This window comes from Erpetoichthys calabaricus, chromosome 5 (assembly GCF_900747795.2).
Source record: "Erpetoichthys calabaricus chromosome 5, fErpCal1.3, whole genome shotgun sequence".
NCBI lineage: Eukaryota > Metazoa > Chordata > Cladistia > Polypteriformes > Polypteridae > Erpetoichthys > Erpetoichthys calabaricus.
Window position 1 is genome coordinate 146,063,247 of NC_041398.2, and position 12,853 is coordinate 146,076,099.

A 12,853-nucleotide genomic window follows, 5' to 3' on the forward strand; every position below is an offset into this window, starting at 1 on the left:
TTCAGTTTGAATAAAGTTGATGTTGTTGAACAGTTGACTAAAGTTCATACTCTAACTGTTCCACAAATGACTTGTGTGTGCTGAATTTGACACATCATTATGCAGCAGCATTTGCCTTCCATTCACAGTTCCAGCCTTCTGTTTTTGTTCGAATCACTGCTTATGAAGCACTTGCACATTCTCCTATGTTGTTGTGGGGTTCCCAAAATACTACACTTCTAACTACATGTGTGTTAGGTTAATTCCTATTATAAATCATTGCAGCATGGGTGAGCACGTGAGTGCGTGCTCAAATGGACTAGTGTTCCTGGATCGGATCCTGCTTGTACCTAGTTTTCCTAGGACAATGTCCACAAAAGTGGTTCAGGTAATAAATAAATGAATGTGTTGAAGCAGGGTGTTGATAGAATGAAAATTACCGTGCATGTTTGCAAATAATATTATACATTAAAGTGAAAGTTTCACATGAAAGTTTGATTTTGAAGTCTGGAAACTGCTTATTTTACTTTTGTATAATACCTTTCAGTTGAAATGTAATCAAAATATTTTTGACCACATAACATGCAGAAAATGGTAATGAATAAATGTCTCTTTTTTGAATTATAAAAGATGCTATGGAAAACAAATGTAGCATCTTTCTTTTCACTATTTGCAAAAGACAAAAGAACAAACCAAATCCTTATCTAAGAACAGGCTTTGGCAGTGCCATTTAAAAAGATCACCATTATTAATGCAGTTCATTAATTTCAAAGAATAACCGCTGTCCATGCAAAATGATACTTAATAAACAGATTTTTTTTGGTTAAAGTCGATTTATGGTGGATTTTGCAAACAGGAATTAGAAATAAAGCACAATAGACAGTAACTTTGAAATTTAATAAAAAAAAATGCACATTGGCATTACTGGCATCGGTCTCTTTTATAAGCCACTATAAAAGTGGCAGGTTTATTTTACTGATTGTTTTTTCCCCTTATTTTTTCTTGAGGAGAAATATGTTTAGATTTAAGAAAAATAATTCTTAGTATTGCCATATAAGAAAGCCAAATGTAACGAATATAAAACTAAACATATTATTTTATTAGTTGTAAAGAATAAGAAGTAATAAGAACAGAAAATGTCAAGGCTATTTGGCTTTCTTTTTCCTGCTTGAGTAGGCAACATGAGTAGTTATTAGAATTATAGCATGTTTTAACAGACAATAATCATTCATGGAGATACTGTAAATATGACTGTATAATATGATTTTTGTAATAGTATGCATTAGTATTGTGGAAGTGCTACTTAATTCTATTAAACATGATGTAGGAAAGATATTTTGAAGAGCAAAATATATAATGATTACACTGAATTTGAGGGGGGCAACATGTTAAATAATAGTCAGAAATGCAAGTAACAATTTCATTGCACTCTACACTTACACTCTACATGCAGTCATAAACATGCCTGAAAATAAAAATAAGTATACAAGCATACCTCTCCAGAGATATCAGTCTGTGAACCAGCTTCCAGTGTTTGTCGGGACATCAATAAGTGTGACCCCATCGAGGTATTTCGCAGATCTGGCTCAGATCGTCCGATGTACTGCTCAGAATGTAACCGTTCCTTTAGCTGAGCCAAGCTCTGTAAATTAAAAATAATCAACAAAATAATGTAAATATGTAAAGGGCTCATAATATTTTAGTACAAGCATAGATTTATTTTATTTACTAACTTACACCTGCCAAAAAAAGTAATTCAAATATCCACACAATTTGTATTGGCTCTTTGGCCACTTCACCGGTGGCTCTTTACCTAGAGTCTCATCTTATTGCTTTATCATCCTTTCCTAGCTGAAGTACAGCATTTTTATGATGCATTAATATTTACTTTGCATTTCTTCTTTCTGTAATTATGCAGTTAGATTATTCCACCATCATCCAGATAAAGGAGGCTTTGTCAAATAATCCACAAAATCATCCACAAAATAGTTGATAACGTTATATTTAATCAGATTCTGTCCTTTACTTTTCCTTTGCTCTATATAATGTTCTTTTTTCCAGGCAGAAACTGAGCTTTGAAAAAAGTATCACATATGTGAGTATCAATTGTCTGTCCATCCATACATCCATTTTCCAACCCATTTTATGAGAGTGTTAGTGGGTAACATTTGATTCTTGCAGCAAACTACTTAATTGAGTAAGTCATGGGTTTCTGTATGTCCTAAGGTTTACTCTTACACTTTTACATCCCAAAGACAGGTTTATTGGTGAGTCTAAAATGGCACAGTATGTCTTTGAGTGAATATGCACATTAGATAGCCTTGTGATACACTGGTGTCTTGACTAGGGTTGTTTCCTGCCTTATGACCAATGCAGCCAAAACAGTATGTAGGTTAAAATGGAATAAGTTGGTTACTCCAAAAACCTTTGAATCATTCAGCAGCACAAAAGACTGCACTACTTTGAAAAAGAACTTTCTGTCAGCCAATGTGGGAAAACAATATGGGAATGTGGGATATTAACCACCTAAAATCTAGTGGTTATCACAAACAGTTAAAATAAAATCTCCTCTAATGTCAGGCATACTTCAATCACAAATCTTTACAGTGAAATGAGTTTATTTGTGGATTGCCTATTCTTCTGGATTCCTCTGTTTAAAGGGGATAAAGTTAAATAACTGACCAAAAAAGCAATGTTTTTTTTAACTTCATGAGGAAAAGAGCCAGCTAAAGACAATCCTTACTTTTGAATAGTTTTGTCAACAATGCTGGTTTTGTGAAGAAATACAAAATGTTACAGCAAACATAAGTATGAGGGTAAGCTGAAAAAGTATCCTCAGTTTACTTGTAAAATGAGTACAGAAAAAACAGATTACCCAAACATCATTCTTCAACTGTAACACTCATGCAGCCATTCTTGAACCTTTCAAAAACAGAAAAAACCCATCTGAGAAATTGCTACAATATTACAAGTAGCAAAATCTACAGTTTAGTACATCCTGAGAAAGAAAGCAAGCACTGGTGAACTCAGCAATGCAAAAAGACCTGGACATCCACAGAAGACAACAGTGGTGGATAATCGCAGAATCATTTCCATGGTGAAGAGAAACCCCTTCACAACAGCCAACCAAGTGAACAACACTCTCCAGGGGGTAGGCGTATCGATATCCAAGTCTACCATTAAGAGAAGACTGCATGAAAGTAAATACAGAGGGTGTACTACAAGGTGCAAGCCACTCATAAGCCTCAAGAATAGAAAGGCTAGATTGGACTTTGCTAAAGAACATCTAAAAAAGCCAGCACAGTTCTGGAAAAACATTCTTTGGACAGATGAAACCAAGATTAAACTCTACCAGAATGATGGCAAGAAAAAAGTATGGAGAAGGCATGGAACAGCTCATTATCCAAAGCATACCATATCATCTGTAAAACACGGTGGAGGCAGTGTGATGGCTTGGGTGTGAATGGCTGCCAGTGGCACTGGGACACTAGTGTTTATTGATGATGTGACACAGGACAGAAGCAGCTGAATGAATTCTGAGGTGTTCAGAGACATACTGTCTACTCAAATCCAGCTAAATGCAGTCAAATTGATTGGGCGGCGTTTCATAATACAGATGGACAATGACCCAAAACATGCAGCCAAAGCAACCAAGGACTTTATTAAAGCAAAGTGGAAAACTCTTGAATAGCCAAGTCAGTCACCTGATCTTAACCCAATTGAGCATGCATTTCACTTGTTGAAGACTAAACTTCAGACAGAAAGGCCCACAAACAAACAGCAACTGAAAGCCACTGCAGTAAAGGCCTGGCAGAGCATTAAAAAGGAGGAAACCCAGCATCTGGTGATGTCCGTGAGTTCAAGACTTCAGGCTGTCATTGCCAGCAAAGGGTTTTCAACCAAGTATTAGAAATGAACATTTTATTTCCAGTTATTTAATTTGTCCAATTACTTTTGAGCCCCTGAAATGAAGGGATTGTATTAAAAAAATGCTTTAGTTGCCTCACATTTTTATGCAATCGTTTTGGTCACCCCACTGAATTAAAGCTGAAAGTCTGCACTTCAACTGCATCAGAGTTGTTTCATTTAAAATTCATTGTGGTAATGTACAGAACCAAAATTAGAAAAAAGTTGTCTCTGTCCAAATATTTATGGACCTAACTGTATGTGCAAGTATTGCTGCAACCAATTACTTAATCTCATACATACTATAAATGTTTGGACACTTAGTATTACTCCCTAATAATTAGCAAAAAATGACTGCACAGAAGCATGGATAACACATAGATTACTAGAAACACAGATACCTGATTGAGAATACAGTAATCCCTCCTCCATCGCGGGGGTTGCGTTCCAGAGCCACCCGCGAAATAGGAAAATCCGCGAAGTAGAAACCATATGTTTATATGGTTATTTTTAGAATGTCATGCTTGGGTCACAGATTTGCGCAGAAACACAGGAGGTTGTAGAGAGACAGGAACGTTATTCAAACACTGCAAACAAACATTTGTCTCTTTTTCAAAAGTTTAAACTGTGCTCCATGACAAGACAGAGATGACAGTTCTGTCTCACAATTAAAAGAATGCAAACATATCTTCCTTTTCAAAGGAGTGCAAAGCAAGCAGTCAAAAAAAAAATCAATAGGGCTTTTTGGCTTTTAAGTATGCGAAGCACCGCCGGTACAAAGCTGTTGAAGGCGGCAGCTCACACCCCCTCTGTCAGGAGCAGGAAGAGATAGAGAGAGACAGATAAAAAAAATCAATACGTGCCCTTTGAGCTTTTAAGTATGCGAAGCTCCGTGCAGCATGTCCTTCAGGAAGCAGCTGCACACAGCCCCCCTGCTCACACCCCCCTACGTCAGCGCAAGAGAGAGAGAGAGAGAGAGGGAGAGAGAAAGTAAGCTGGATAGCTTTTCAGCCATCTGCCAATAGCGTCCCTTGTATGAAATCAACTGGGCAAACCAACTGAGGAAGCATTTACCAGAAATTAAAAGACCTATTGTCCGCAGAAACCCGCGAAGCAGCGAAAAATCCGCGATATATATTTAAATATGCTTACATATAAAATCCGCGATGGAGTGAAGCCGCGAAAGGCGAAGCGCGATATAGCGAGGGATCACTGTATAATCTTTTTTTGTTATTGGTTGTAATGGCTGAGAAAAAAAAAGAGAACACAGAAAACAAAGTTCCTGGCACAATATGTTTTGATGAGGACCATTGCTGATGAAAAAGCAAACAATATCATAAAGTCCATAAAAAAATTCCCATTTACTTGTGTCACATAATAAGCATGCAGGATCCCATTCACAACATCACAGATATACAGTATGCATTTTTGCTAGAATTTTGTTAAATAAACCACTTATGGAAATCCTCTCATGAATGGGTGGGGAGAACATTCAAACGACTGTGACACCCTGTGTAGTGGGAAATGGTGATGAATGGAAATACGTGACCAAGCGTGATCAGTGCAGTGGTGTAAGACAGTGAAACACAGACAGAAAAAGGGTTGGGTTTTGCAAAAATAAAGTGAGCTTTTATTTGCAGATGCACATAAAGAAAGATAAATGATGTCCTGCGAAATACATCTAAATGCCCACTCCAATACCACAAAGGACACACAAAAGTAGTTATAAACCACAGCACAAAAATGATGATTATATACAGTATTAAAAGTGCTGACTGAAAGTCCCAAATGAAAAATAAAAATGCACACAAACTAGTGAAACCCATATATACACAAAAACAAAAATAAAGTTCTGTTCTTTCCTGCTAATTAAATTTAAGGTTACAGTATAAACAATATACAAAAATAACAATGTTAAATAGTCTTAACACTATGCAAAATATTTAATAGCTATGCCTAATTTGAAGATAAAAATTTTCACTGAAAGTGGGGTTTTTTTTTCAGAAAAATAAGTGCCCGATTAAATGTTAATAAAAATATTAATTATTTTGCAAGTTTAGTGGATTTAAAAGTACTTTAAGTGCATTAGTAACAGAATCTAGTCTAATATAATGCCATTTTTGTACTTAATTTTGTATTGTTAAACTTGCATTGTTCTCCTGTCTTCTTCCACAGTACAAAGACGCGGAGGCTAAGTAGAATTGGCCCCTGATGTTTGTGTGTATGTGTGTGTGTTCATCCTGTGATGAACTGTCATCCTGTCCAGGGAATGTTTCTGCCTTGCACCCGCAATGGCAAAACAGGATCAAGGGTAAAAAGGTCAATGCTATTTTTTCTAAATACAAATTGGAAACTTAACTAAAGATAAAGCTATTATGACAAAATCTTTCTCAATAAAACAGAAAGGCAGAATATAAGAGAAAACACAAATATAGGAATTTTGTTTTTGTAGCTGTTATTGTTCTAAGGAGATCGGTTTAAGTACTTTGGTGGAAGTGATTGCTTGATTACATGTATTAAACAAAGAACCAAATTTTTATGAAAACATAAAAGTTCATATTATCTTTGTTACGTTTGTATGTTCATTTTGGGCAGCACAGTGGTGCAATGGTAATGCTGCTGCCTCACGGTAAGGAGACAAAGGTTTGATTTGACCCGGATCCTCCCTGTGTGAAGTCTGCATGTTCTCCCTGTGTCTGTATTCCTCCTACAGTCCAAACACATGCAGGTTAGGTAAAACTAAATTGGCCTTGGTATGTATTTGGTGTGTTCACCCTGCAATGGATGGGCATCCTGTCCAGGGTTTGCTCCTGCCTTGCACCCTATGGCAGCTGGGATATGCTCCAGCACCCCTCCCCAAGAAGCCCTGGTCTGCAGTACAGTAATCCCTCCTCCATCGCGGGGGTTGCGTTCCAGAACCCCCTGCGAAAGGTGAAAATCCGCGAAGTAGAAACCATATGTTCATATGGTTCTTTTTATATATTTTAAGCCCTTATAAACTCTCCCACACTATTATAAACATTTCCCACACAATTATACAGCATAAACCCTTTGTATTCTCTTAGATATTAGGTAAGATTTGTTGAAATTATGTATGTAAACACAGTTTATATACAGTAAAACCTAAATATTATTTTAAAGATATCGAGTGTCTCCGATATCACATATGTTACAGCCATTACGACAGGCCACCAGCAATAAATACGTACAATGCAAGAAAAATTGTATACAGTAAAATGTGTGTACAGTGACACTAAACTATGTACATGTAATAAGTACTGTACGTAGATAATTAATTATGGTTACTCACCAACAATGACACGACGACTTGTCCGATAACGATGAGTTTAATTTTACTGCACAACAAAGGTTAGCGTTACAGCTCTTCTAAAGGAGCCTCTTCAGGTGACTGTATAGCACCGCCGTTGTTCTTCTTCCAGCAGTCTTCAATCCAAATCCCTAAAGCAGATTCCATCCAGACTACTGCCTTATCACGTCCACTTGCAACTCGTTTTGCGCCCTGGTTAAAGGACACTACGGCCGTAGATCTTATATGCTTTTCCTCCTTTTTAAATAAAAAGAATTGTGGACTCATTGATGCCGTAATGGTGTCCTGCAGCGGTGTAGCTGTTCCCTTCCTTCAACATATTCAAAACTTTTACCTTTTCTGCAATCATTTGCATCTTCTGTTGGCGCTTGGACACGACCCCTGAAGAAGTAGTAGGAGCACGTTAATGCTGAATGAGTGAGATGAGACTTCCTGGTTAATGCAGCACTTCGTCGCTGAGCCAATCAGCACACAGGAACTTAACTGTGTGCTCTGATTAGGTAGCTTCTCAGTCATCCGCCAATAGCGTCCCTTGTATGAAATCAACTGGGCAAACCAACTGAGGAAGCATGTACCAGAAGTAAAAAGACCCATTGTCCGCAGAAACCCGCGAAGCAGCGAAAAATCCGCGTTATATATTTAGATATGCTTACATATAAAATCCGCGATAGAGCGAAGCCGCGAAAGTCGAAGCGCAATATAGCGAGGGATTACTGTAAACAGGTTAGAAAATAATATGACATGTTGAAAACAAATTCCTGTGCTCTTTAAAAAATACTCAGTATCGGTATCAGTATCAGAAATATGACACATAAAATATTTGTATCGGTATCGATTTAAAAAATAATGGTATTGCTCATCCCTACAGAAGACTCCCTCTAAGAGGCCAGAAATTCCTTTTTGTATTCGCCACCACCATGCCGACCAATTAAACTGTTGAACATCATCCTTCTACAGACACACGATGACATGTACATGTCTCCAAAGTGTGCCGTCTCCAGCACCAAAAATTCCTATTAAAATATAGGTGTCCGGTGCGCATGCATGTATAGCTATGCCGGCATTTGAGAAGCGAATCGTGCTTCTCTTACAACTGAAAGTAAACCCCCTTTTCAACACTGCAGAGGACAAAAAACAAATTTTATTTAATGGCTGGTAATGCCAATGAGGCACATTACCACAACGAGATTGAGCTTTTCACTTCAAAGACCCAGTTCTCTGATCTTTCATTTGACCTTCCCTGTAATAGCTCAAAATGCACCAAACACATAGTATGACTTTTAGCTAAAACATTATTAGATAAACCATTCTGGAAATCCTCTCATAAACAAATGTGGAGTGCATACAAACAGGATCAAGCTTCTCAATTGAAGACCCTCGATATGTAACATGTAGATTATGCAACACAAGCAAATGGAAATGTTTTTTATAGTTATTTTAAAATTGTTTGCTCTTGGTTGAGTTTTAGCCCTCGTTGGAGTCTATTGTGTCAGGAACTTTGTTATCTTCCTTTCCCCATATATATGAGATTAAACGTTTTTCTCAGTCATTGCTACAAACAACACAGGGCAAATAACAGAAGAAAAAGACATTTTTGACCTTCAGTATCACTTATACTTTCACAAAGTGATTTGTAATAATCAAAAAATGTAATTGTTGCAGAGAATTCCATGAAAAATAAACAATTTTCCTGCAAATCTAATAGTTTCCTTTTGACACCATATATGGAAATTTTCATAAAGAACAATTATCTTCTTTGTTTATTGGACCTTCTGTACTAGTGTGTTCAGAGGAACTGATTTTGTTCTTGATATTCAGAAGTTGTTAATGGATCACCAGGGCTGACTAGAAAGTATCTTTTGCAATGTTTGGGTGTTATGTGTAAAGCAAGTGATCGAAAAATGCATTTCTCACATTAAAATTGCATTAAAATCCTATACGTATATTTGTTTTTTGCATTTTAGCAGATGATGATTGATTAAGAAAAAAAAAATTTCATTAGCAAAGAGCTAGTTTATGAAATATACCAAGAATAACGTTGAAGGTAATTTGACAAAAGTTAAATGGTTAAATTGTACAAGGTTATTTTTGCAAACCTTTAACTGGATACACAAGTGGGAAAGCAGACAAACGGATGGATGGATTGGTAATTGCAACTGGGCAAACAAAGCTGACACACTAATGTGCTATTACCCCTGCAGCCAACAGCATATTAAAGACAAAACTTTACGGTGGATGTTTTTGACTTAAACTCATATATAAATGGCAACTTTTAGTGAGGTTGCCTCAGTTTTTATTTTTTTAGATACTTATATGTAGAAAATGTCAATTTTATTAACTTATATTATAGGCTACACAATATTGGAAATAACTGCAAAGTTTTGTAGAAATAGATGCAGTGGTTGTCATGTGATGCTCTAACACAGGGGTCTCCAACCCCTGGTCCGCGGCCCACTACCGGGCCGCAGCCGTCTGACAGCCGGGCCACGAGAGAACTGCTGGCAACGGAGACTCACTCAGACTTTTCAGAACACTTGGCGTGCGGGGCTTTGCAGCGGCGCAGAGAGAGGAGAGAGACCGAGGTGAGAGAGTATTACAACAAAGTTATTTTTATGGTCCCGACTGTTTCCCATATGACACGAGTCTATAGAAATCGCATTACTACGAAGTACATTCAGCAGATGCTTTCATTACAACGAAGTGACCTTGAAATGCTTGAACGAATCATCCACAGAGCAGTTAGATCTGTGGTCACAGCTCAGTTGTGCACGTTTGCACAACGATCCCCAAACAGAAACATTGTAAAAAAAAAAAATCTCTTTCTTCGAACTTTCCTCGTACTGTTTTATTTTTTTTTTTGCTGTTTTTGTTTTCTGTGGTTTTCAGTGATACCTTTTGCTTATTGCTTGTCAACATTTGAAAAACATCCATTGGAATTTAACTCATTGTCACCCTCCTATAGAAACGGCAGACACGAAAAAAAGATAGCAGTGTTAATGTTTGTGATGTGCAATCTGTTGGAATGGCAAATGCAAAGCATATGTCTTTGTTATATGCAAAAAAAAGAAGAAAAATCTCGGGTTGCAAACGTATGTGAACTGCTTAATAACTTAATAATAATAGAAATGTTATGTAAATTATGTATAAAACTGCCCCCCCAGACCGGTCCGTGGAAAAATTTGCATCTAATAAAGTGGTCCTTGCTGTCAAAAAGGTTGGGGACCACTGCTCTAACAGACAGATAGAAATTGAAATATATATATATATATATATATATATATATATATATATATATATATATATATATATATATATATATATATATATATATACTGTATTAAGTATGACTTTAGATAATATTGGAGCAGTGAACAAAATACCATATGTCTGACAGTACTTTGAAAACCTAAAAGATGCATTACATTTACAAAAAACAAAACACTACAAAAATGCAACAGTACCTGCATTAGATCTTGCTTCTCTTTCTCTCCAGAACTAATTGCTTTACGTATAGACTTCAGTTCACTCAAAATAGCCTTTGCTTCCTTCAGTTCATAACCACTCTGACCTCCAGACATTTTTTGGTCAATTCTAAAACAAAAAAACAATGAATAAGTGAAACATTGATTTTTCCCTACTGAAGAGAAAGGTTGATTAAGAAAGCATTTTGGCAGCTTAAGAAAGCACAATTTTGACACCATAGTCTGACGTTGAGTCTTAAATACTGTATATACCCATTTAAATGAAAAACAGATTTAAGCTTCTAACTTTTTTACTATTAGAGATAATATACTAACATATTTGTTACTGTTTACTGCTTGATGAGTGCTATTATTAGTGACTGATTAAGAACTTTGCCTGAGGAAATTACCTCTTTAACATTTTCAGAATGGGGAGGTATTAGAACTGTGCTTATGGCCTACACATGGGAATTTGGTTGAGAATGAATGTTACTATGATTATGTTACAAATAATCATGGTTCTATATTTGCATTCTTTAAAATGAGCACAAGTCATTTACTTTTGCTGACAGTGGAGTACACATTTTCTGCAGAACTACATTAGGCCTACAACAGAACTTATACCCTAGGTTTCTTCACATAATGCAAAAAATATAAAAATGAGAAAAAATATGATTTTCAATTCCTTAATTTCACTGTTGATACAGATGCTCATAAATAACTACTGGAAACTATGTCTTTTTTACTCATATCAATTACAATATCTCAAACTTTAAAACAATTACAAATGTGAAAGTATTACAAAATGCTGTACTTGAACTGAACTGAACTATATTTATTTTAAGTTCGTAAGAATTACTTACAAATGCTTTAAACTCACTTTGTGTTTTTTTATGATATACCTTGCTGACTCGTCTTGATCTCTAGTTATGCAAGACGTTGAGTTTTTTGAGGTGTTCCCCTATTTTAAGTCCACTAGAAAGAAAAACCCTCATTTTTAGGCCATTTGTGGGGCATAATTTGGGCAGGAAATTACACCCTAATGATAATAAGTAAGCCAATAGGTGTTTAAGGCAAAAATGATCGGAAGGATGTGAACTTAAGCATGCCACATCAACGAAAACAAGGGATTCACCTCCTAATGGGATTTGAGGGTTCAAAATGACTCATTTTCACAAAAGTTTAAAAAAACAGGGATTAGTAATATAGACATGTGGAATGTTGTTTTATGCTATTTTGAGTTTGCTAATTATAAATATAATAATAACACTGGCATAGTCAAATACCCATTAATTAAAACAGGCTTAATGGGACAATGGAAAGTTCGTCTGAATAGAACGCATCTTGCATTTATGAACCTCTGTTCACTTGGATATTCTTTACATCCCTTTTTCTTTCTGCTTCTTGTTGCCTTTCCTCATCAGATATTCAAGCCCTGTTGTGCACATCAGGCGACGTGACACAAGAATGTATGCTGTACAGTTTACTATCTTATGCCAGCAACTTGCCTTTGTTCACTGGACATTCCCTCCCTCTTGTGGATGCTGGATGACATTATGCCTGGGCACAGGCAGATGTCTAATGGCCTATATACTGTATATATGGATGCAAAGGTCTGTGATACGGTTTGCATATTTGTAGCTAGAGATCCACAAAGGGAACAAATGAGTCACCTATCTTAAAATAGTTTCAACAATCTACCAGGTGTCATCATCAGAGGAAAACGATTAGACATACAGGAATCAAAGACAATATATAGCAGGTGAAGGGTGGAGGTGGTGGTGGAGTTGTTTTTAATTAATAAGGTGGGGTACGGAAGGTATTGGTAATAAGGTCTGTAAGGGGATTCTGTAAGGGATTATCTGTATCTAATACTTTTCTCTTGAGCCCCCAGAGACCCATTGAATGGCATCTTTGAAAGCAAAATCATCACCTTGGTATGCTTCACTAAGACTTGAACCAGTATCTATTATGCTGTCACTATCAGCTGTCATTATTATCACACAGTAAATCACTTTCTTCATCACACACTTTATGTGCCTGTATTCAACTTGCCCTGTCACTGCAAATGCTGTGTCAACACCCGCCCTCCGTCACAGGTTGCCATTCCCTGGATGAATATATGCGGGCTTCTCATGGTGGATGACTTTCCATTTTAGTGTTAAAAGTTACAAGGATT

At 36.5% G+C, this 12,853-nt stretch overlaps 1 protein-coding gene across 1 annotated transcript in view; it reads right to left on the minus strand.

The window, feature by feature from the left end:
* LOC114651996 (protein WWC2-like) overlaps positions 1-12,853 on the minus strand; it is a 350,362-nt gene that overhangs the window by 144,038 nt on the left and 193,471 nt on the right. The window contains exons 6-7 of the mRNA XM_028802133.2: positions 10,675-10,804; positions 1,475-1,621 (exon numbers count right to left, since the gene is read on the minus strand). Coding sequence (XP_028657966.1) covers positions 1,475-1,621; positions 10,675-10,804 — 277 coding nt within the window. The remainder of the gene's footprint in view (positions 1-1,474; positions 1,622-10,674; positions 10,805-12,853) is intronic.